The sequence below is a fragment of the Euprymna scolopes genome, chromosome 19, assembly GCF_053919585.1.
Source record: "Euprymna scolopes isolate OS-2025 chromosome 19, ASM5391958v1, whole genome shotgun sequence".
NCBI lineage: Eukaryota > Metazoa > Mollusca > Cephalopoda > Sepiida > Sepiolidae > Euprymna > Euprymna scolopes.
Genome location: NC_136500.1, coordinates 16,160,032 through 16,186,040, shown reverse-complemented (window position 1 = coordinate 16,186,040; position 26,009 = coordinate 16,160,032). Strand labels below are relative to the sequence as shown.

Here is a 26,009-nt window from a genome sequence, read left to right as displayed (position 1 = left end):
CCTCTAGCATCGCTATTTCCTCCTAATAACCTTTATATCTCCCTCGGACAGTCCTGAATAGTACACTGAGAGCCTTCCCAACTATTGGTAGCACCGCTCTCCTTGTCCATAGCGACTATTCCTTTGAAGTAGGACCTCACCTCTCTCTTGTTCCTCCATCAGGTGGGTCTCCATTGTTAGGGAGGCCAGTAGTCGTACATACCCTCAATGGTGTGTGTACTTTTGGATCACTTGGGCTCTGAGGTTCATTAATTGGGATATCTCCACTCTCAACTGCTGCACCAACAATCCGTACGGTTGCAGGTTTACCACCAAGGAGATTCACCACTTGGACCTGTTTTCATTGCCCAATACCCTATGCCTCTGGCCCTCAGCCTGGTCTCTGGATACACTGCCTTCTGCCTCTTCGCTTCCACCTCGGGGCCTTCCCCCCCATTATTCATGCTTGCAACCAAGCATAATTTTTCGCCACCCTACGTGCCTCTTTTAGGGTGTCCGGGCAACTCTTCAGCACCTCCACCTTGGCCATCTTATCTCGCAATGCATCCACCATAGCGTTGATTAACATTGCCTGCATGATGGCCATGTTACGGTGCAAGCGGATATGCGAGAATTGCCAGTTCCTGCATGTGGTTGACCAGCCCATCTACATCCTCCCCGGCGGCCATCTTTATCCGGGATAGCTCTCTTACTGCCTGGACCATCGTCTTTTCGCCGGCAAACTTTTTTTTTTTTTAACCGTTCACGAAAATCGGCCCATGCTATGCCTGGTTTATCTTCTATGCACCTGCATATAAACTCCGTCAAAACTACTGTCAACTCCATGCAAAGTTGAAATTCAAAATTCCCAAACACAGACCGAGCACACAACTGAGTGAAGCATAAAAAGGGGGACCAAAAAGTGACTTACCCTGTCTCTTGCTGTTTTCTCCTTCTGCTGTCATCTGCTGCTAGGTGGCTGTTTACACGAGCTGGCCCAGACCTTATAGTCGATTGAGTAAAGTCCATTGTCTGGCTATACTCTCAGTTTCTTTAAAAAAAAAAAAAAAAAAAAAAAAAAACAGGAACGGTGTACTTTTCGTCCGTTCGTTTTCTTTTTTTTTCTTCAAATTTTCTTTTTCTCTCACAGGGAGATTTTAGTTTTCGAGGAAAAAAAAAAAAAAAAATTTATGTGCCCATGGACATTCGTTTGCACATCTCTTAACGAAATGAGGTCTCCTGGATCATCGGCACCAAAATGTAACCCTCTACTGGGTGGCTCAAGTGCACAGGCTTGGGTGGAAAATGCACCCGATGCCGATCACTGTAGCATTACCTGTATGCTCGTCTAGTGGTCGAATTTCTCCCGTCGCCGTGGTTCGCTCACTGGCTTCACCTTTGACCTGGCACCCAAGCCTGTGCGCCTGAGCCGGCCTGTAGGGGTTATATACTAATTCTTGCGATCTCCTCTCAGTGCTCCGATGATATCACCACAACAGATTTAAATTCTAGTGGCCTTGCCAACGGATTTAATGTACGTGTTCCATTTCAGATCAGGAGTAAATGTCAAGCCCAGAAGCTCGTCAAAACATAAGGCCTCCTCAAGATGAGAGCTATTCATTTCAATTGATGCCAGATGGGGATCAGAGTGTTGATGATGTAAAGATAAAAGCTTGGTTTTAGATGCATTAAAAGTAACAAGCCACCTCTTTCCCCATTGTACCACTTGCTCAGAGAGAGAATCAGAAAGAACTTGGTCGTTTACGGTCTTAGATGTGCTACCATAGATAGTAGTGTCATCAGCATAAATGTCTACGAATGATGTAAGGATGTGATTTGGGAGATCATTAATGTAGATCAGGAAGAGAGTTGGGCCCAGGATGGACCCCTGAGGGACTCCAGCATTAATACTGAGAGCTTCCAATTTCTGCCCATCAACTACTACTTTCATGAATCTATCAGAGAGAAATGATTTAATAATTGAGAAGACATTTCCAGCGACACCGTAGCTGGAGATTTTGTGAAGTAAACCTTTATGCCATACTCTATCAAAGGCCTTTCATATGTCAAGAGCAATTGCCCTAGAAAGGTAGCCTCCATCGAAAGGTTCGCTAATCCTATGAAATATATCTGTAAGCACATCTGTCGATCTAGCAGAACGGAAACCATATTGCGTGTCACTAAGGTTATTTTTGCTGAGATGGTTGATTACTTCTCTATTAACACAGTCAAACCATAGAGTATCGATATACTGTACGATGGAGAGATACATCTGAAGACTTATTACCCCCCCCCATTTATCGACAGCGATAATGCTGTGTTGGTTAGTAATTGAAAAAGTTATCTGAACTTACTAATTCTTGTGATCTCCTCTCCGTGTTCCGATGATATCAGCGCAACAGATTTTAATTCCTGCAAATGAAATAATTGGTAATTGCTGCACCCCACTTTCTCCTAAAATAACAGACCTCATTTTTGCACTTGAATAACGTTATATTATAATGTTCATAACTTTTTGCCCAAAAGCTTAGGAGGAAGAATTTACTGTACAAAATAAGTTTTTTTTATACATAATACCAATTTCCCTATTTCAACTACATGCTAAAGAAAAAAGAATAATTATTTTAACATGAAAATCCACTCTTGACTTTTTTTATAGGAGCAAGTATCTGTTCTGACACGACACTTCATCTTTACTCAGTGAAGGAGAATCTTTCTGGACTGAGGCAATTTTTATTTCCTATCCCAATGAAGAGTCACCCCTTTTTTTTGGGAACTGAATTTTCCCCTCCAATTTTTCCTTGTGTTTAATTGAATAGGGACTCATATCGGAGAAGAAGAAAAAAATGCTTAGATAACAAAAAAGGACCATGGAGAATTAGATAACAAAAAAGGACCATGGAGAATTAGATAACAAAAAAGGACCATGGAGAATTAGATAACAAAAAAGGACCATGGAGAATGACAAAAAATACATAATAAAAATAAATAAAAATTAAAAAAAAATCAAGTTTGTTGCTATGTCATTTTTACTTAATATTTTTTTATATATACACACAAGTACACTTTTAGAAATTATAAGAGACATGATTTGAGGAAAATAGGGAAAAAAAGAAAAAATGTTTTGATTTATTTTTAAACAGATAATGTAAAACTACTTATGACTTTACAGTATATTTTTCAATGATCTAAGTGAAGAGATGATATATATATATATATATATATATATATATATAACCATTCTATACAGATGAAACTGGGGAGTGAGGAGTAAAAAAAATGTGAAACCCCCAACACAGAAGTGAAATTGTTTTGTCCAGTCCGTAAGAAAAATTTTTCAGTACACACTTAAGGAGGGGGGGGGGAAGAATAATTTCCCACCACACAAAACCCATTTTATTCCTCAGTTAAGATTTACTTTTTCTTTTTTTTTTTTTTTTTTTTTTTTTTTGCTAAATGTACAGAGACAATTAGAGAAAGTTTGGATATTTTTTTCCCTTGTTGCCCAAAGTTCAAGTGTTTTTTCATGCATGTTGTTGAATGAATCGTGTTGACATTCATGCACTCACACACATTTCGATAAGATGCGATGCAAATGTTGTTTGTATAAGTTTTTATTAATCTTTTCAAATATCCAATTATAATCACCAAAAGCAAAAGCGACAGCAATGCTTTTCTGTTGCAAGTGTAAAATTCATCCAAACTGGAAAGTGAAACCGGAGAAACCCTGGTTGCCAGGAAAACCGCCAGACGCTCCACGGAATGAACAGCCTTGATTGCCAAAGAAAGTGGCAAAGATTTGAGTCGGATCAATTTGATCTAAAAAGAAAAAAAAACGGGGGGTAAAAAGACAAAATTGAATTGACAAACAAAACAGAAAATATAAGACAACAGATTAAGTTTGATTTTTGGGTTTTTTTTTTTTTTTTTAAACATTAACTGGGATTTTGTGTTTTAAAAAACTTTTTGTGGTTCTTGTTCAGAATTCCTATATTAAAAAATAAAAGAAAACCCTGCATTATGCATGTACCTATGATAAAATAAAAATATATTCCAAAAATCATAATTGATCAAGTAGTTTTACTTTTATAAAGAAAATTTTCAAGTGATTAATGGGAATTTGTAAGCATTACAATACAAATTGAGTTACCTTCCTTATTTTTTGAAACTTTTTTTCAAAATAGCAACTTGGCTAAAAATAAAACTACTTTATCAATTTATGAATTTTGAAACATATTTCATTTAATCACAGATATATACATTAGATATTTAGTTTTTTATAATATGGGGACAGGGAGAATTCTGAACAACCATTTTTGTTCACCAAAACATCTATTAAGGTGAAAAAAAATATATATATATATATATATATATATATATATATTGAATCACTTCTTGTTATACATCTGTAAGGATTCACAGGAGTACCCCTACTCTAAGTCCATTTTAAGATTTGCTTTTTAGTCAAGAGCACAAGCCGATTTGGTTCAAAATAGTTCACTTACAGAAATAATGTTAAATCATAACGTTTCCATGTTTTTTTTTGTTTTTTTTTTTCTACATCCGTTAAAATGCACCTTATGCAAAAACTGATTATCACAAATGGCCTTTAATTTAATAGCAAGTTGACCAAAATTTGACAAAGGCAACATTACAAAACCCTTGAAAATGCATATTATTCATCTTAAACAAGGCCTTGAAAGAGTTGTTTGGAGTTAAAAATGTGCCACAAAATACCAGAGTAATTCTTTTTTAAATTACTCTTTGCTTGTAATAAATAACATTAAAAAAATCCTACTTTTTCACTCCACTGTACAAGATTGTCATCAAAACACTCATTGCACCAAAAGAATCTATTGCAGGTAAATTTTCTTAATTTGTAATAATTTTACCGATACAACCGTGTGCACATACACAGTGTTGGCATGATTAATTAGAAATGGCAATTGGAAAAAATGTGTATTTTTCGATGCAAAAATGATTCGTCTTTTTTATATTTTTATCATTAGTTGTAATGATAAAATAAATATTTATTGATTTTAAACTATGAGTAAAACTAAAATCTATAGATGACCCACATAAGTGTATTTTTTCATGTGTGAAAATATGCACATTACATCTTTTTAATATAGTCCGAAAGAAAAAAAATTTATAATCAAATATTTAGTGATTTAAAAAGAATCAGAATTGATAATTGTACCAGAATTAATTTAGAACAGAATCGGTAATTGTATTAGAATCTGGATAAATACTGGAATTGTCCCATTATTAATATATAAGACTACTGATTACTATCCTTTTAATGCTGACACAATCATGAGAACTTTATACATTAATTGTGGTCAGACTTGTTTACTGGACAGCAAACAATTTGCTCTGTGTAACATGTTATGAATTTGTCTAAACTACTCCCACTTGTGGTAGTTTCTCTTTAGTTTAAGAATTTGCATACATTTAACTCTGGCTTTATAGAAAAATTCAAGTAGAAACTGCAGCGTTAAATGTAATCACTTGTTTATTTAAAAAAAAAAAGGATAAGTTCAACGGTTTCAGTTTTTAGTAATCCAAGATGGTTTAGAGACATGGTACGTGTATAGTTAGTTGATCTGGGCGATGTTGACAAAGTGAAATCAGAGGTTCAGGCAAAATGGTTAATCCAGTAAGGGTGCTTGAAAATTGGTCTTGCTGTGTATTTTCAAGATGACCACTTGAAAAAGCCATAAAAATGTTAGTGCCTTTTAAACATGGCATCATTATTTCTTTTCATTAATGATCCCAAGCAAACTTTTAGAGTAGTTTGTAACAACAAATGTTATTAATAATAAATTTGCTTTTTATAACTAAATTTTTTAATTTGGATCACACTCCAAAAATTAAAAAAAAAAAAAAAAATAAAAACTGCTTCATTAATGGCATCAAAACCAAATTTTCATTTTAATGTTGCTTAGTGCATATATATATTTTCTTTTTTGAAATCAACACAAGATATTTTATTTCAATATTAAAATAAATTATGTTAGCCATGTTGCCTGGAATGTAGTGAAATCTTTTTCATTTGTCTGTACATTTGTTAAACTTATACAGAAAAAGAAATAAAATTGCAGTTGCAATGTACTTCAATTAAAAGTTAGTTTGTTCCTAGCTGAGTTTTTGACAAATCAAAATTGGCTAGTTAATATCAAATAGCTTAAATGCAATTTAGCAATTTAGGTGTAACTTTTAAATCATTAAGTAAAAAATAATAAATTCAAAACAAACGTAAAATTTAAAATAGAAAAGTTTACATGAAGAATGACTGCCATCATGATCAAATGAGTCGCACAATTACTACATACCTGGCCGACGGGTGCACACATCTGTACAAACCATTGCTGTTTTTCTGCAACCATAGGCATTCCCACATCCATTTGTACAACCACAACTGACCAGCTTTAGCAGAGTCTGAGGAGGAGGTGGCTGGTCAACACCAATCATGTCTTCCCCATCTCAAATTTATGTTCTCGGTCGAAGAGAGGTAAATGTCAACCTCAAAAAATGATTAATTTGTAAATAAACCCCACAAGAGTGCTGCTTAGTGGCTGCAGTTATTGGTGGGAGAGACAAGCACATGGGGAAGGTGCACCACTTGCCAATATTTTGTTAAATGTATCAAATTTTTTAGTTGTCTACTATTTGAGTAGTAATCGTTACCTTTCCCGCTTGCAATGGCTATGCCAGTCCTAGTCAAAACATGAAACTGCCTCGGATGCCCTTGTGTAAGGTGTTTGTCTATGTAAACCTACAACCACAAAATTGATCTTTCTTGGTACTTTTGATCCTATTTTTTCACCTACTCTCTGAACTAACCAATGAGTCACCTGAGGTTTGCAATTTAGCAGGAAAAGAATACTCTTCTGTTCTCTACAACCATTTTTCTCACAAAAGAAATGTTGCTAATCTTTACACAATTATTATTCCGATGGAAGGTGTTCGACTGAGCTTCAATCTGTGATTCCTCCGTGTGAGACATTCACAGTAAAAATTAGTCTTTCTACTACTTCTGCAAACAAAAAATTGGTTTTTGTCAAGAATTCCTCTGTATACTACCTTACATAAACTACATGATCAATTTAAAGGATTTTTTTTTTAGATTTTCATTTCATCATGAGTATATAAATCAGATTTTTCTTCATTTTTTTTTTTTTAGAAAGAAAAACTGATGAACGTACTTGTGATGAAATAAAAATATATTTAAAAAACAAAACAAAAAACATGTAAATTGATCATGTAGTTTTATTTTTAAATAAGAAAATCAATTTTTTAAGTATCTAAGAGGGATGGTCTCACCCACTATTTTGAAAATCTCCAAAAAGAAATAGAAGTAACTCAACAATAATTCAAACTTGCGAGTTTTATGTTGTAATGCATAAACATTCCCATTAATCGCTAAAAAATGAGTTTTGTTATAAAAATAAAACTACTTCACCAATTTATGATTCTTCGAATGCAATATTTTCTTTCTGTCACGAGCATGTACATCATACAGATTTCTAAATTTTTTTTTTTCAATATAGGGGGAATTCTGGAAAAGAACTTTCCCTTCTTCCATGTAACTAACATCAAAAGGAATTACCATGGTTGGATAATTCTTACGAGAACAGTTTGAATAATTTAAATTATGAAGGAAGTCAGTGCAACCCCCCCCCCTCCCCAAGGGTGAGTGCCACAATGATATGGTACATTACGGTATTATATAGTATTATTAATCTGTCGCAATCAACAATAAACAGCAACAATGAATACAATATGAAGACAATGCACTGGGCTGCAAGTCGATCACAGAATTACATGAATTGCACTTTGAATTGCTTCCATACTCCAACTCCATTTTTCAGTTTTGGACCTTATCGACTACTGTTGGCTGTTTACACATCTTAAAAGAATATTCCAGAGAAGGCGGTAGTGGTAGGAGAGATGACTTAAGGATTTTTAATATGTTATTTCTCTCAAGGTATAGGAATTATTTAATTCAATTTACTTTTTTTCTTTAATGCATTAAAATGAACCTATAAAAAACCTTGAATGCTTGAAAATAATATTTTCGGAGAAAGGAAAGCTGTTACGGCAGATCCTTAATACGTTATTAAGCAAACTATGCTTAGAGTGAATTATTTGTAAGCATTTTTAAGGATTTATAATCGGTCATTTTGAAAACACTACCTTTTTTTGTTGTCACATTTTGGCCACCTTTGGACATTTTTCAATCACACATAATGTTATTAAAAGCCATTTAGAAATTTTACTTGCAAGCATTCCAGATTTGTGTACAACAGATCCCCCTCCCCAACTCAAGATTTTTTCTTTTTTGATAGGCTGAAATTCAATAAAACTCATCGCCATTTGAGTATTTTAGTTGGACGGATTTCTTAAAAAAGAAAGCCGCTTTCATATTTAGGTTATTGTCAAAGGCATTTTTCATTCATTTACTCAGTAATTCCATAGATAAAAAAATTATTTTATCTTGATGCAAATACAAATTAAAACTTATTAAAAGTTTTTGTTTTATTATTCTAATAAAATTGTAACAGTAAAGTTTAAGAGAACATTCTTAGTGATTTCGCAAGTCACGACAAACTTATTTCTTTTATTCTGGTCATTTAAAAATTGATGTTTATAATCAATCAGACTCTTCTGCCTCTCAGAAAGGATAAAAACAATTCACAAACTGAAAGACAAGATTCACAATGAAATAGTGCTAGACTTAATAGCACTATCAGTTTTACAGAGCTGTTCAATATAGAGTACACTCTTCCAACAATGTGCTTGGTCATTTGGTCATCAGAACAGCACTCACCCAGTTGTCGATATATCACAATTTTTAACATGTCATGTCTGCAAGCCCCTTTTAGATCTCCAAAGAAATTGAGTTGTATGGAAAGAGATCGAAATATATAGAATTTACCAGGTGATAGGACATGTTTTTTACTATTGATCAAGCATTTTGTGAAGTCTATGCTTTATTCTATACTTCTTAGCATCTACTTTATCAATCTAAGAGTCTGGATTAATTTGAAGATGGATTACATTTGGTTCTGTTCACAACTGAATCAATTTTCGTGTTGGAGAATAAAAAATATTCTCTTGGTGGGCAGATTTATTTTTGCTCCTACGGTTATTGGCCCTTTTTTAATGTGCGTTCATTCGGATAAGTAATAGAAGCGCTTCACAAAATGGAACAACCCTTGCAGTGGGTCTCACATGGGCAATGCCAAGATTGGGAGAAGGTAGTACCTTTTCCACTAAACATTGTTATAAAGAAACAATTCTTCAAGTGAAATAAATGGAAATTTAAAGCGCTTGCTTCCCTGATTGCACTAACATTAATCAAGTCTTACAACTACCAATTGTTCTAGGATTTACGCAATCCCTGCAATAAGAACAAATTTTGTTAGACAACTCTGGACTGGTGTCCCTCTTAAATTTGAACTTGTAATTTGCCAACATAAATAAACGCCTTGTTATACAAGAGTTCTGTGATTAATGACATTATCCAGGGAGCCCAAGATGGTGCCAGATTTCTCTCTACTTTAGAATCTGTCAGTTTGAATAGAGATGACTGAAAAGAGATTAAACGGAATTACTGTTTTCCCTTCTGAACAAAAAGTGTATAATCTGGAAGGCTAAATGTTCATATTCCTTTTCCATAAATAATATAGTCCCAAATTTATCGTGTATCAAGGAATGCAAATTATAGAGAAAAAGAAAGCGGTCTTTTCTCATGCCAATCAAAGATCCGTCCTCAATTATTAGTCTGACAGAGACAGGAACATTGCGGCAATGCCTTTTTTTGTCTGACCGTAATATTTGTTCTTTTTAGCTCAAAGAGATTTACCTTCTCGATTTGGGAAGGAATTAGTTATACACTGCCTGAAGCAAATGGGGACAGTCAGAAAATTTTTAAGGCAGCCAGTGTATCATTTGGCCGTGTAAATCTTTCCGCAGTGAGAGAAAAATAAAGGCTCAATCAATTAGGTGTCAGTTCTGTCATCTGCAGCCTTAAAATACAAACACCTCAAGCCATATTCCTGTGGCCAAATTTTTTTTTAATTTGTTTCATTATGTGTATGCTAATAAAATTTAAAGTTTGAGAAAAGGTTGAATAGTACACACCTTCTGGTGACCTTAAGGAAAAGAAAAAGAGAGAAAAAAAAAAAAGAAGAAAAGAAAAAAAGCATTAACTCTCATTCATAAAAAAAATTGCATTTTCAGTTTTAGTAATAGGCATTTATGACTTTGAAATAATGAGATTAAAAGTAATATAACATTACAAGTCTACAATATTAATGCATCTAATCTACCTAATTGTAGAAAATCAGTTTTTACTAAGTCATAACTAAAGAAAAAAAAAATCAGTTTCAATAGGGAATCAGTGGCTAGAAAGAGGGGGAGAGGAAGAAACAGTGGCTGGAAAGAGAGGGGGAGAGGAAGAAACAGTGGCTGGAAAGAGAGGGGGAGAGGAAGAAACAGTGGCTGGAAAGAGAGGGGGAGAGGAAGAAACAGTGGCTGGAAAGAGAGGGGGAGAGGAAGAAACAGTGGCTGGAAAGAGAGGGGGAGAGGAAGAAACAGTGGCTGGAAAGAGAGGGGGAGAGGAAGAAACAGTGGCTGGAAAGAGAGGGGGAGAGGAAGAAACAGTGGCTGGAAAGAGAGGGGGAGAGGAAGAAACAGTGGCTGGAAAGAGAGGGGGAGAGGAAGAAACAGTGGCTGGAAAGAGAGGGGGGAGAGGAAGAAACAGTGGCTGGAAAGAGAGGGGGGAGAGGAAGAAACAGTGGCTGGAAAGAGAGGGGGGAGAGGAAGAAACAGTGGCTGGAAAGAGAGGGGGGAGAGGAAGAAACAGTGGCTGGAAAGAGAGGGGGGAGAGGAAGAAACAGTGGCTGGAAAGAGAGGGGGGAGAGGAAGAAACAGTGGCTGGAAAGAGAGGGGGGAGAGGAAGAAACAGTGGCTGGAAAGAGAGGGGGGAGAGGAAGAAACAGTGGCTGGAAAGAGAGGGGGGAGAGGAAGAAACAGTGGCTGGAAAGAGAGGGGGGAGAGGAAGAAACAGTGGCTGGAAAGAGAGGGGGGAGAGGAAGAAACAGTGGCTGGAAAGAGAGGGGGGAGAGGAAGAAACAGTGGCTGGAAAGAGAGGGGGGAGAGGAAGAAACAGTGGCTGGAAAGAGAGGGGGGAGAGGAAGAAACAGTGGCTGGAAAGAGAGGGGGGAGAGGAAGAAACAGTGGCTGGAAAGAGAGGGGGAGAGGAAGAAACAGTGGCTGGAAAGAGAGGGGGAGAGGAAGAAACAGTGGCTGGAAAGAGAGGGGGAGAGGAAGAAACAGTGGCTGGAAAGAGAGGGGGAGAGGAAGAAACAGTGGCTGGAAAGAGAGGGGGAGAGGAAGAAACAGTGGCTGGAAAGAGAGGGGGAGAGGAAGAAACAGTGGCTGGAAAGAGAGGGGGGAGAGGAAGAAACAGTGGCTGGAAAGAGAGGGGGGAGAGGAAGAAACAGTGGCTGGAAAGAGAGGGGGGAGAGGAAGAAACAGTGGCTGGAAAGAGAGGGGGGAGAGGAAGAAACAGTAGCTGGAAAGAGAGGGGGGAGAGGAAGAAACAGTAGCTGGAAAGAGAGGGGGGAGAGGAAGAAACAGTGGCTGGAAAGAGAGGGGGAGAGGAAGAAACAGTGGCTGGAAAGAGAGGGGGAGAGGAAGAAACAGTGGCTGGAAAGAGAGGGGGAGAGGAAGAAACAGTGGCTGGAAAGAGAGGGGGAGAGGAAGAAACAGTGGCTGGAAAGAGAGGGGGAGAGGAAGAAACAGTGGCTGGAAAGAGAGGGGGAGAGGAAGAAACAGTGGCTGGAAAGAGAGGGGGAGAGGAAGAAACAGTGGCTGGAAAGAGAGGGGGAGAGGAAGAAACAGTAGCTGGAAAGAGAGGGGGGAGAGGAAGAAACAGTAGCTGGAAAGAGAGGGGGGAGAGGAAGAAACAGTAGCTGGAAAGAGAGGGGGAGAGGAAGAAACAGTGGCTGGAAAGAGAGGGGGAGAGGAAGAAACAGTGGCTGGAAAGAGAGGGGGAGAGGAAGAAACAGTGGCTGGAAAGAGAGGGGGAGAGGAAGAAACAGTGGCTGGAAAGAGAGGGGGAGAGGAAGAAACAGTAGCTGGAAAGAGAGGGGGAGAGGAAGAAACAGTAGCTGGAAAGAGAGGGGGAGAGGAAAAAACAGTAGCTGGAAAGGGAAGGAAAAAAAAAAAAAAAAAAAAAAAGTCACGAGGAAGAGGGAGAGAGATTTGCAAGAATATATCTTACCAAAGGCAATATCATTGTCATCCATATCAAATCCATTGTCATACCGGGCTCGTTTTTTAAGATCTGAAAGTACGTTGAAGGCCTCACCAACTTCTTTAAATTTAGCTTCTTCACTTTTTTGAACCTCAGGAGGATCATGAGAATGACGATCTGCACGGAGAAACAAACATCGGGGAAATTAATATTAATTATTAAGAATTCTAATGCATACAAAATGAACAGAAAAATTAATTTTAATGTAATTTGATTGTGAACAAATTTAAACCTAAAAGTCTATATGTAAATAAAACAATAGACGTGTGTGCGTGTATAAATAAATAATAATCAACCCAAGATAAACTACGGATTACATAATATTGAAATTAACAGGAAGTAGTAATCAAACACTAAGGATGGTTTAAAATCTTTTAGATGGATGAATTTATGCGTACAAAAATATGTCGACAAGTTGAAATGCAAAATGTTCATTGCAATTTGCTGACATTTCTATTACTTTTACACATGCGCAAATTCAATCATAGTTTGAAGTGGTTTAATTTTAAATCTTTTTCATCTTTCTGTCGATAGCTTAAATCGTAGAAAATGCGTCTGGAACGTTAAATGTTTTGGTTTCGATTCTAGCTGATGGCACAAAGTCTTTTGTATTTTTAACTTTTGAAATTAGTACTATACATTTTATATATATATATATATATATATATATATATATATATATATATATATATATAGGTTTAATAAAATATGTTGAGAAACACCTTAGCAAGAGTTTAAAACATTAGTCGGAAAGGAAACACATTAGGTGATAGTCCTTATTTCGGAGTTTCAAAAAATGTAAAGATTTTTTTTTTTTTTACATAGGCTTCACCACTTATCAAGGCCGATAGGCCACTCAAGGATTAGGGTTAAAGAGTGTAGAGTAGTCAAAAGGCCAATATAGTAATCGATAGTAATGGAAGTTCGGTAAATTTGTTAACTTAAGTGGAACGGCTCATCAGAAACTTGTTCACGTTGGACTTGGACAAGACAACCATATTATAGACAGCTGGAAAGCAGGAAAACGGAAGACAATTCCACAGGCGTGCAGTTCTAAGAAAGAAGCTTTGATCATGGAATCTATGTTTAGGTTTAGGTACAGATAAAGAGTGGGGAAAATTATTGATAATGTTTTTCAGCTAGTCTAGTGTTTCTTGTGAAAGTTTGGCGAGGGGGGACCATAGATTGAAGCTCAGTCGAATGATGTAAGGATGTGATTTGGAAGATCATTAATGTAGATCAGGAAAAGAGTTGGGCCCAGGATGGACCCTGAGGGACTCCAGCATTTATACTGTTGGACTTGAAGACAACCATTTTCTACGATTTAAGCTATCGACAGAAAGATGAAAAAGATTTAAAATTAAACCACTTTTCAGAGGAAAGAAAACTAGTTAGCAAAACAAATAGTGAGGCTAAAAGATTTGCTGGTTTTATCATTTCTGAAAATGCATTCCAGGATTGTGATCATAAAAAAAAAAAAGTGTTTGTATAAATTGTTTGTGCAAAGTAATGTTTGTCAAAATAGAGAAAGGGCGAAAGGAGAAAATGAAAAGTCAAACCACTTCGGGTAAATCCAAGTGTGAATTGGCTCTGTAGTAATAATTACTGTTGTGGTGGCAACCACTTATTTGCATATGCGAATAACATAACACTATAAATGGCAAGCCTAGGTTGGCCTTGGTGTGTCTTACTCAAATGCCACCAGAAGTGACGCCGAAGAGCGTACATGTCCTCCCACCAAGACTCTCTGACTCGACACCGTCATTTGTACATATTGTAAATATACCTTTTCTTTAATACACTTATTATTGCGTTATCTTGTTGTTTGTGTCTTCATTGTATTTCCTTACTAATTATTGCTCAACCTTGCAACCACAACAGTTGGCGACGAGATATGAAGCGTCAAATATAACAGTTTGACAAAGAACTATTTAAAAAAAAAAAAAAAAAAAAAAAAGTACAACGCAAAGGTTGACCATTTTTTTTTAAGGAATGCAAAGTGTTGACGAGCAAACGGATTTTACGCTAAAGAGAAGTTTCAACTCAAGTGAAAAAAAAAAAACTCTAACGTGGCAAAAGCGACAATTTACGCCGTTTTCTGGGAATCCGACTTGCAAACGAATGTAAAAGTGAATTTTTGTTTGTCGCTACACGACAAATCTTACTAAAGGACCAACTTGCAAACGAAAAGCGAACTTTGTTCTGTCGCAAAAACGACAGGTCAGACCCGTATTACGAAAAAAGTTTACCAGTGGATTCTAATTACTGTTCTCCGTAAACAAAACAACTAAAGGACTTTTTAATTAATGTTTTGGTCGACGTCGGTACTAAAAGGAAATACCACAGCTAAAACTAAAATTTAAGGAAAGGATTTTTTTTCTTGAAGTTGTCACTGAATAACGGATAATACAGTAAAACGTCACGGGAAAAAAAAGGTAATCTCAATTTAAGAGGTATTTTAATTACTAAAATACTAGAGAAAAAAAAAACTCAAAGAACTAAATGTACTGCATACATTTATTCAATTGTGACTCGATTAAAAAAAAAAACCCAAACCCCCCCCCCAAAAAAAAAAAACCCAAACTTTTATTTTGGGGAAAGAGTTACTTATAAGTAAGTGCCTAAAAACGGAAAGTCAATTCCATTTCGTGATTCCAGATAAACCTGTTTTATTTTTTTTGCAGCGTGACTCGCAAAAAGAATATATTATTGCAAGCAGCGATATTATTATTGAAAACAGGAGCTTACAGCAATTTGCTTTTTTGTTGTAACCCAAACCGGTGTATATGGTACATGGTACAATATTTTTTTTGACTACACACTAAAAAAAAAAACAAAAAAACATGGAAGACTTATCAAAAATGTTCATGCAATTTTTACAAGCACAGGTTGAGCGGGATGAACGCAGACAAGCTACACAAAACGAGCTTTTGCAAACACAAGCTACACAAAACGAGCTTTTGCAAACACAAATACAGGCACAGGCTGACCGCGAGGAAAAGAGAGAGGACAGATTATTGAAATGGCAGCAGGAACAAGAAGAAAAGCAGAAAATGGCACAATTAAAGCAGAAAAAACTGCAATTGGAACAGGAAGAAAGGCATAAGAAACTACAATTGGAATATGAAGAAAGACAAGATGAACGTTTTGTTAAAACACTGGAACTACTAAAGAGTAATCGAGAAAATGTCGACAGTGTTTTCTCCCATACAACTATTTTTAATAGCATGGACACATTTCATTATGTGCCTGAGGAAGAGAAGAATTTTGAAGCATACTACACAAGATACGAGGATGTTTTTCAACTGGACTGTAAAAATTGGCCAAATAGTCAGAAAGTGAGCCTCTTACTCAGAAAATTGGGTACATCAGAACACAGCAAATTCGTAGATTACATATTACCTAAAAAAACTGCGGAATTAGAGTTCATGGAAGCTGTAAAATTACTAAAAGAATTATTTAATCCAAATATCTCTTTTTCATAAAAGATGGCTGTGCATGAATCTAAGAAAGATGGACAACCAAGATTATTTGACATACGCATCAGTTGTCAATAAAAACTGCGATAATTTTAAGCTTGCAGAACTAACGGTAGAAGATTTTAAATGTCTAATCTTCGCTCAAGGGTTAGTTTCCACAAAAAATGCAGAAATACGCAGACGAGTGTTGTCTAAGCTGGAATCTGAGCAAGATTTAACCCTCCAGAAACTAGCAGAGGACTGTGAAAGGGCCATTACACTAAAAAAGGATTAAAAAATATAGAAGGATCCGGAGTGGCATATGTAAGAAAAGTTAGAAAATCATACGCACCAACCAAGAACTTTACAAAGAAAAGCAATGGAACGGGATATTCCAAAGATAATAACCATAAATATAGTACACAATATAACAAGCCTCTTCCTAGATATAACTGTAAGAGATGTGCAGAAAAGCATTGGGAATCAGATTGTCCTTATAAGAAGAAAAAATGCTACATTTGTAAGAAGGTGGGACACAAAAGCGATTGCTGCAGATATAAAGATTACACCAGAAAGAGAGTACAGCAAACAAAATCAAATACAAAATTAGACAAAGATCGGCGAAAATACGTAAAAGTGGAAATATTTAAAACATCAATAAAGTTACAACTCGACTCCGGCTCCGATGTTTCTATAATAAACCTGAATACGTGGAAAAAGTTGGGAAAACCGGCCATGATGAAAACTAGTAAAGCAGCCCGGACGGTAACTGGTGGTGGTATAAAATTTGAAGGAGAAGTTGTCCTCCCGATATAATTGAAAGGGATTTCGAAGAAATTAAAAATATTCGTACAAAAAAATAGTGAAAATCTGTTTGGAATAGATTTAATTGAGAAATTCGGACTATGGGATAAGCCAATCAATACATTCTGTAAAAAATTAGAATGTTCTTCAACAACAGTAAATATAAAAGACGATTTAAAAGAATTATTTCCTGAGGCATTCACGACTAACTTAAGTCGCTGCAATAAATTCAAGGCCTCGTTTGAACTTAAAGAAAACGCCAGCCCAATTTTTAGGAAAAAGCGAAACGTTCCGTTCGCTGGGTTGGAAAAGATTGATAAAGTGAATGAACCATTAATGGTAAACCCAAAAAGAAAAAGATATTGAAATCTGTGTGACTTCAAATCTTGGGAGGGGGGTGTTGTGGTGGCAACCACTTATTTGCATATGCGAATAACATAACACTATAAATGGCAAGCCTAGGTTGGCCTTGGTGTGTCTTACTCAAATGCCACCAGAAGTGACGCCGAAGAGCGTACATGTCCTCCCACCAAGACTCTCTGACTCGACACCGTCATTTGTACATATTGTAAATATACCTTTTCTTTAATACACTTATTATTGCGTTATCTTGTTGTTTGCGTCTTCATTGTATTTCCTTACTAATTATTGCTCAACCTTGCAACCACAACAATTACAAAATCAGCATGAACAAAAAAATATATTCAAGCATATTTTAAGGCAAGGAGCCCTCCCCCTCCAAATCTGCTGATCTTTTATTCCTCTTTATAAAATTAAGTAGATTTTTCTTCTCTACAAAAGCCGCTATAGGAATACAAACAGATACGACACATAAATCCAAAATTATGTTATCTGCCAATACTTTATGCAGGTTTCTAGTAATTTTCATTCGATTTCATTCATTTGTTGAATATCTTACATTATGCCTGGCTGAAATGATTGTTCCCAAATAGTCATAATTCGAGGAGGTAGATTTTACAGTTTAAGAATCTATTACACTCCTAGATGACACTGGGAATTTTGTTACATTAGCTTCATAATACTGATCAGACTGTCGGTGTTGTGTTATCTATTTTTATTTATCCATTATGCCTACCATACATAAATACTAATTGCTCCCTAATGCTGTCATTAAACTCAGCAATCTGCTTAAAACTTATATCTGATACATTTTTTATTAAATAAATTTGCCAGCACTTGCAGGGGGAGGGGGTAATAAATAAGTAAAATAAATAAAAATCAAATTTTCATTCAACACCTTCCAGCGTTTTCAGTAAGCTGCCCAGAAAATTTTGACAATAATCCATAAGTATCAAAAATGTCTACTCGAGTCACATATTTTTAGTTTTGTACAATAACGATTAGTCATTATTGATAATTAATAATTTATAAACAACTTTAATACAGTAAAATACTATTTTAGTCAACTAAATTTTTACTTTAGTATATACTAGTGAGGGTACCCGGCGTTGCCCGGGTATTTAGAGATGTGTGTGTTGGGGGGGGGGTCCAAAACAAAATAAGCAAAGTAATAACCCTGTTTAAATACATATATATATATATATATATATATAAAACTTCTTTAAAAAATAATTGTCCGGGTGTGTGTGTGGGGGGGGGGGGGTAAAAAAAAAAAAGTTTTGTTAGGTAGGTAAAATTGAACCCAAAGTCTCAAGGCGAAGGTGGAAAATAAAGTGTGAAAAAAAAAAAAAAAAAAAAAACGGACGCGTTACCCGCTCGGCCAGCAAGGAAGAGTACCTGAAACACATTTGAATTCATTTACATATTAAAACGGAATTAAATTGACAGGTGCGCAATTTTAATGAAGTCAAATAGAAATACTGCAGTAAATTTTTACAGCGAGGCAGCTTTTTTGGGTTTATTTACCCAACTTTGGCTGGTTTTGTTCCCCAAGAAGTGGGGGGTGGGGGTCCCCATAAAAAGGGGATTAACCAAATTGAATAGCAATTTGGTTATATAAGAGGTTTCCCCTGCATTGATCAAAAGCTGATTGCTTTCTGGACATTCCCAGGGCGATTACCAGAAACAATGCCTTAGCTGCAAATTAGTTTCACTTTTCTACAAAAAAGCCGAACGAACACAAGAGGGGCTGAAGGAGCAAGAATTTTGTAAAAAAATCAACGTAAATAAATTTAGACATGATGCGCAAATAATACATATTATGATCTAGGGGGTATATAAACAGTTGCAAGACATAGTACCCTCCCCAATCCCTTTTTTCTTTACTGCGAGGCAAGATTTTTTTATTTTTGTTTCCCCAAGATGTTGTGGAGAAAACCAGCTCCCAATAAAAAGAGGATTGTCCAAATTGAATAGCAATTGTCTGATATAAGGAGAAACTCTACATTGATCAAAGCTGATTGCTTTCGGACGTTTCCGGAAATATGCCAGCAGAATTAGTTTCGCTTTTATTGTACGAAAAAGCTTAATGCACATGCGGTGATCGAAAAATGTTGAATATTTATCTTTTCAAAGTCGAGCAAATTAAATAGACAGGCGACCCCCGTTGTTAACTCGTAGATATTATGATTTAGACGTGATATAAAAAGTTTTAAGAAGTGAGTCGACCAATCGCTTCTTGGAAAAAAGCCTTTCTCGGACATACACAAAAAGCGACCATACATACATACACATTTTCGCTTTTATATTTATAGACTAGCGGGGGGTACCCGGCGTGGCCCGGGTGTTTGTAGGTGTGTGTTGTGGGGGGGTGATCAAAACCACCCTGCTTTAAAAAAAAAACGTTGGCTGGGTGTTTGGAGATGTAAAAAAATTTTTAGTAGGAAAGTAGGCTTGAACCCCGAACCTTTGACGTGAAGATGGAAACGAAATGGAAAAAACCCTGCCACGAGAGAAGAGGAATGAAAAACCTTTTAATTTAAGGTTTATAAAATAAAATTAATAGGTGCAAGAACCTTAAGTCGCATGATGTTTGACCTTGAAACATGACATGGCTGCAAGCCAGTTTTCGCTTGTTTTATACTGAAAAGCGAAAGATACACGGGATGCTCTAAAAATCTGGAAAAAATAGCGCGTGAAAGTCGGGCAAATTAAATAGACAGGCGACCCCCCGTTCGTAACTCATAGATATTATCATTTACGTGATATAAAAAGTTTTAAGGAATGAGCCGACCGAAAAGTCCAGCGAAAAAAGCCTTTTACAGACATACACAAAAAGCGAACACACATACATACATCTTCGCTTTTATATATAAAGATGATGAGATGCCTTCACTAAGTTTTGCATTTTTCATATAGGCACTTTTATTGATAGTACACACATGAAACTCTAGTCCTTTTGAAGTAATCTCCTTCGGCTGCAATGCACTTGTACCATTCCAACAACTTCTGAAAGGCCCATGGAAGTCCTGCATGAACGTGTCAATGAGCCTCATCAAAGCCTCTTTCATCTCAATTGTCTCATAACGAGTTTGCCTTGAGCTTAGGGAATAACCAAAAGTCACAGGGAGCAAGGTCTGGATTATAGGGAGGGTGAGGAACTGTCCATTTTGTCAAATAGTCTGTGACAGATGGTTGTAGACTGGTGCATTGCCCTGGTGGAAATGCCAATAATCAGATTTGAAGAGTGCTAGCCTCTTCCAGCAGAATCTCTTCTTTAATTCCCTTCAAGCCTCAATTGTTGATTATCTGAACAGTGCCCCCCCCCTCCTTAAAAGGGGTCATCATTTCTAGATGAATTTACTGTCTGGCCTTCTTGGGTCTGAGAGAGCCTGCATGCTTCCACTGGGAACTGTCTCTTGGTCTCCGTGTCATAGCAGTAGATTCAAGAACTGTGGGATCTGAATTGATCGGCTCGACCATCTTTCTTTCTGATCTTCTTTGAACACTCTTAGGACAAACTTCACGCAAATCTTCTGCATCTTCAGTTCCTTGTGAATAATTGTGTTAAAGTTCCCACAGACATCAAACTACGCACTTATCTCTATAGGCACAACAGTCTTTATTCTTAGTCCAAGTAAGGGCCAAAGTGGTGTATTGCATCTCATGTCCTAACAGGACCTTGAACATGATCTGCTCAACCGCCAGGATCCTATCCTTAGGCATTACGGGTTGCCACCCACAGTCAACAGGTGACCCCATTGAGGGATTGCTACTCTCTGCATTCTAATGCACCACCTACAGGGCAGTTCTCTTGTTTTACTAAGTACTGTAGAAATACTGGTCAAGGATTGTGTATTAACGAATCATGATGATTTCATTAATAATGACGTACACTTAATTTATGAAATTTAGGAAATAAAAATATGTATCATTTTTACATGAAGTTTAACAAGTTCTTAAGAAACCACCAAACCTAATAAAAAACAAAGTATTCAAGTAACACCCTAAATACGCAGAATCATTTAAAACTGATCGATGATCACCTTTGTGATCACGCTGTGATATAGCAACCAAAGAAAAATACTGGATGTAAATCAGTTAAGCTTTGTGTGCATGTGATACGGTCACATATAGCGCAGAAGGCGGCAACTCATAACGTTGTCCATTGCTAGCTGTTTGTTTGTGTTGTTCCCTAGCGATTTTCTTCTTGGCCTCATCTACTCATCTGGATTTGACTCCAATCCCCCCCTGATCTCTGTCGGAGGACCTCCAAGCTGTCACCTATTGTTCACTGTCCCCAAATGTTGCAAACTCAAGACTATCCTTAAGTAGTCCTGATATTCACTCCTAAAACTGTAAACTAACTTTAAATATATTGACCTCTATATCTTTGGTTCTTTGTTCTTGTCACACCTTGATTAGCAATCCTATTTCAGTTGTTTTTGCATGTCTTGAACAACCTGCTCCCCATTATCTTTCTAATAACCTCATTTCCTATTTGTTCTGCTGATTAACTTATTTCTTCTTTTTAACTTCCTAACACTTGGGGGGGGGGGGATCAATAGTATCAGAACTAACTGATAAAATGTATTTTGATATGTTTAAAATAATACAAACAAGAGTAGAGCCCGTGAAAGTGTGGAAGGTACAAAGCAACAGATATTGATCTCAAATTTATGAGCCAATAACTTTTCTGCAAATCTCAATTTGGGCCCATTAATACAAGATTTTTTTTAACACAACTACAATGCTTCCTCCTGGAATTTAACTCAATATAGTTACACTCCCTGTGGGATGCAACCTCCACCTATTATATTGTTTATTTATCTGCGAGTGTATTTTCATCGGGTAGCAGGGTTATCTGGCAAGAAAAAGTGAACGAAAGATAAATAGAAACCTGGCCAGAGATATAGACTTCCAAACCAACACATGTCAGTATGTAAGTTTTGCAGATGTCCTGCAATCAAATCAATGAACATTTATTTCCTGACCACGCCAATAGATCCCAACGAGATTAAACAGGAAAAACATTTCAAGAATCGAATGCTTCAATGATTAAAAAAAAGTTACCTGGATGATGTACCAAAGCACGTTTCTTGTAAGCTTTTTTAATCTCATCTTCCGATGCAGACTTGTTGATTCCCAAGATTTTGTAATAATCTTTTCTTTTACTTTTTTTCAACGCTCGTTTAGCTTCCATCAATATTTGTTTATTTTCTACAAAAAGAAAAAAAAAAAAAATTTTTTTCAGAAATTGTCGACATGAAATAATGTATGAAAAAATAAATAAAATGACAAAATGTTACCTTTGCTTTTATCTAATTTGAAAACTTGTTCATAGTCTCTGACGGCTTCTTCATATTTTTCCAAATCTGTATAACTGGAAGAAAAATAGAACAAAATGAATCACTTAGGAAAATTTGAAATTTATTTTATGCAAATTAAATATTTAGATTTGCTAAATCTATAAACAGTTTATACTCCTTGTGTTAATTCAAGGGGAGAAAAGCTCCTTTCCTTAACAATTATAAGAAACCTTTTTAACAACCAATTGTTAATGGCTAATAGCACCTTACCTGAGAATCAGACATTAAAACACTTCAACTTACATTCACAGGTAACATTAATTGCAACAAATACATAGAAACTAATGCAAGGAAGGTGGGCTCCTACTAGATTAGAAAAATTTCTCTCAGCTGTCAGTATCCGATATCTCTACAAAGCCAACATCCATCCATGTGGAGTACTATCATCACATTTTGGCTGGTACACGAACCATTAGTTTCTCCCTCTTGAACAGGGTCCAAAAACGAACCTCTAATCTAATCTCTAAATCTACAAAGCTCCAGCCCCGACTCCTTTGGCGCATTATCACAACTTTTTGTTCGCTTTACAAGTACTTTAATGGAATGGGCTCCAACAAACTCGTCATATTGTGCGCCTCCTTAACGTAAATATTAAAGATGAACCAGACGATCAACAAAATTTTATCCATTCACTTAAAAGGTTCTCCAAATGCCAAAAAGCTATTTACTCTTAGTTTCTTTACTTGTTTTTAGAACTCCATTCTTGCTCCATTTTTCCAACATGTACCAACATGCAGAAATTTAAATATGTGAATAGATATCTCACTACACAACTGCCAGTTTACCATGCCCCTAATTAACAGCAGCAATACAACTTGGTAAAGACAACTCTTTCATTAAAATAATTCACCCACAATATAAAAAATATTTGTAAATAGAAATGCATGTAATAGTAAATGCAAATCACTGAAAACAAATCGTTAATGAGAATTTGTTTTACAATGCAATATGGAAATTAGTTAAGCTCACAAAGACACGATCAAGTATATTAGAAAGCTGCTCAAATTCTACTGTGCATCGAAAATTTCCCTGGTTTCATACCAATTCAGGATATGTCATAGACAATCAATCCTACAAAGTGGATCAATGTGGCATCATCTGACCGTGCTATATCAGGACGAGTTATAAATCTGTTTAGTTCTAGGAGGTGCATCCTCTCAGACTTTACCATCTACCTTTGAGAAGGTGGTTAGTTTAATGTTAATCACTCGAGTTCCCCCATCTGAGATTGCAGATAAAGCTGCTCAGAGTATTTTTGCAGAGTTAGAATGCATCATCCTTCTGAAGCATTGGTGTTTCCCATCTTCCACCTTCCCAGAGTCACAATACATATTGCTGAAGTAGAAAGTAAAGCAGAAGTTGGTCTTTTAATCCGTCAGTATGACAAATAGCTTAACTTTGTAAACATACAGAAAAGCAAAGAAAATTAATCCGGGGGAAAAAAAATAAATAAAATAGAACGAGCCAAGTGAAAAATTTACTTTCACCATGACTAATGTTTGTGGAAAATTTCCAAAAAATCCTATTTAATTTTATTGAGAAAAGTGCAAACAAATGAACGGGAGCAAATTACTAGGTTAATCCCTCCTTTGTTTGGGGATCAACAAACAAAAATTAAAGGAAACTAATTACAAAACATAAATTGGTTCATACGAGTCAAAGGATTTAAATAATAGTGAATTAATCATTGGAATAAGAACAGTAGGAGGAGATAGCAAAAGATAGTTACAATCTTTTCACTCAAGGATGTTGACAACCTTCAGCAACAGAATAAAAAAATTGTACCATACTCATACGAAGTTAGTAAGGCGAATAAAGCACATAGTTATTAGCCTGTACTAAGAATTCACATGTGCAATGTCAGAGTGATAACATATTGATAATAGACGTCTTAACCATAGTTCAGTGAAGATGAGAATTAATTCTAGACCTTGATCTCTCACTTTGTTCATTGTTGAGAATAGCGGAGGGGGAGGAGATCAAGATGAACTTTCCAATATGCATGTTGAAAGCCATTGAACTGCTACTCCCTTCATGAATCATTTGAAGTCTTAGCCTTCATGACGAAATATTTTCAATTTCTAGAAAAATCTGTCATAAAGGGCAAAAGGGAGACAAGATAAGGCTAGAGAACAAACAGAAAAAATACAAAGATCAAACAAGAGAGAGGAAAGAAGAAAAAGAAAAGAAAAAAAGCATAAGAGAATTCACATCTCCATCTATCATTGACTTTAAAAATCACTTTCACTTAGGAGTTATCTCGGTAGCCAAAATACGAACAGACTGCTTTGTACTGCTGTAATACTTACCATTTAGCTCGTCTGAGGTAAGCCTTTATATATGAATCGTCTAATTCTATCGCTTTTGTACAATCACAAACAGATTCTTCTAATTTGTTAAGCTACAAAAAAAAAATAAAATTGATTTTCATTTAAAACTAAAATGAACATTTTTTTCAGCAAAATAATGAAAAAAAAAATTAAAATTAATATTTTTCACACAAGGACTCTTAAGTACAAGTAATGAATGTGTAAGCACTGTTCATACCAGTCGATGATACGTTCTTAACACTCAGTTCAGCACTAGCTTTGCTGCTGTCGAGCTCAAGTATGGTTGTACTCGTCATAGGAAGTTCATTCTCCCAGCCTTTATCTTTTCTCTTTGAGAAGCAATTAGTTTACTGTTAATCTGAGATGCCCCTACCAGTGAATGCTGATAGGGCTGTACAGACATTTTCTGTCAGCACTTTTACTAGTGTGTTGACTTTTCAAAACCCCCTGAAGAGGAGGTAAATAATACTTAACATTATTTATAATATTGTCTATTTGTTCCACTTTTTTGTTGAAACTACTGGGCTGATCTGGTTGAAATTTTATATGGACCATTGCTATGATAAGCTGCAGCAAGTTAAGTATTATGGTAGCCATTTGATGTACATATAGGGATTAATACAGATTAGTATTTAATGCAAAAATGAGCACAAATGTAACCATATCAAACAAAAAGCACTTAAGTCAACGGGCTATGTTTGCTCATTTTTAACAGGCTAAAAAGTAAAATATATTTTATTTCAGATACGAATTTCCATTTCAAATATAATTTTTTTTTTTTTTAACAAAAAGTTCCATCATTAGCTCAATAGTGCAGAACTAGAGCTATAAATACTTTTTATAGTCTTAACTGCTTTTAATACAGGAACAAAAACCCAATTTATTCATTCATCGAAAAACTCGTCCATTTAAAGCAAACACTTGTTTCAGTTCATACTAATAGAAGTACATATATGGTGAATTTATATATTCCTTAGGCTATTATCAGTGCTCGGATATCAAAACCAAATGGCAACCTTTACTGGAAATAACTTTGTTGCAATCCGGCCCTTCAAATTTACAGTAAACTCTAAATTTGAAGAGGCAGATTAATCTGATTGGTTGGTTGGTTGTTTTACAGCATATCAACCTTTTTCGGGTTATTTAATGCTGAATCCAAAGATTTTGAAGAAAAAAATTTTTTTAATAGAATATATTTGTTGTTTTCACGTCGGTTTCTATTTAACCCATAGTTGGGACCCTAACAGGTATTACCACTCCGGGTGAGAGTAGACCTGGGAGCAATGGTAATTAAAGGTGGCTCCACACTCCCCAAAGCTGGGGCCTCACCACTGGATATAGTTTAAGGTCATATCCAGGACCCCCATTGAGGGACTTTTAC

At 35.9% G+C, this 26,009-nt stretch overlaps 1 protein-coding gene across 1 annotated transcript in view; it reads right to left on the bottom strand.

The window, feature by feature from the left end:
- Nucleotides 1-3,577: 3,577 nt before the first annotated feature.
- Nucleotides 3,578-26,009, bottom strand: part of LOC145303444 (dnaJ homolog subfamily C member 7-like) — an 81,738-nt gene continuing 59,306 nt past the window's right edge. Inside the window, exons 9-13 of the mRNA XM_080144774.1 lie at nucleotides 24,608-24,699; nucleotides 22,239-22,312; nucleotides 22,003-22,149; nucleotides 12,275-12,424; nucleotides 3,578-3,798 (exon numbers count right to left, since the gene is read on the bottom strand). Of these exons, the coding sequence (XP_080000900.1) occupies nucleotides 3,674-3,798; nucleotides 12,275-12,424; nucleotides 22,003-22,149; nucleotides 22,239-22,312; nucleotides 24,608-24,699 (588 nt within the window). The 3' untranslated portion in view covers nucleotides 3,578-3,673. The remainder of the gene's footprint in view (nucleotides 3,799-12,274; nucleotides 12,425-22,002; nucleotides 22,150-22,238; nucleotides 22,313-24,607; nucleotides 24,700-26,009) is intronic.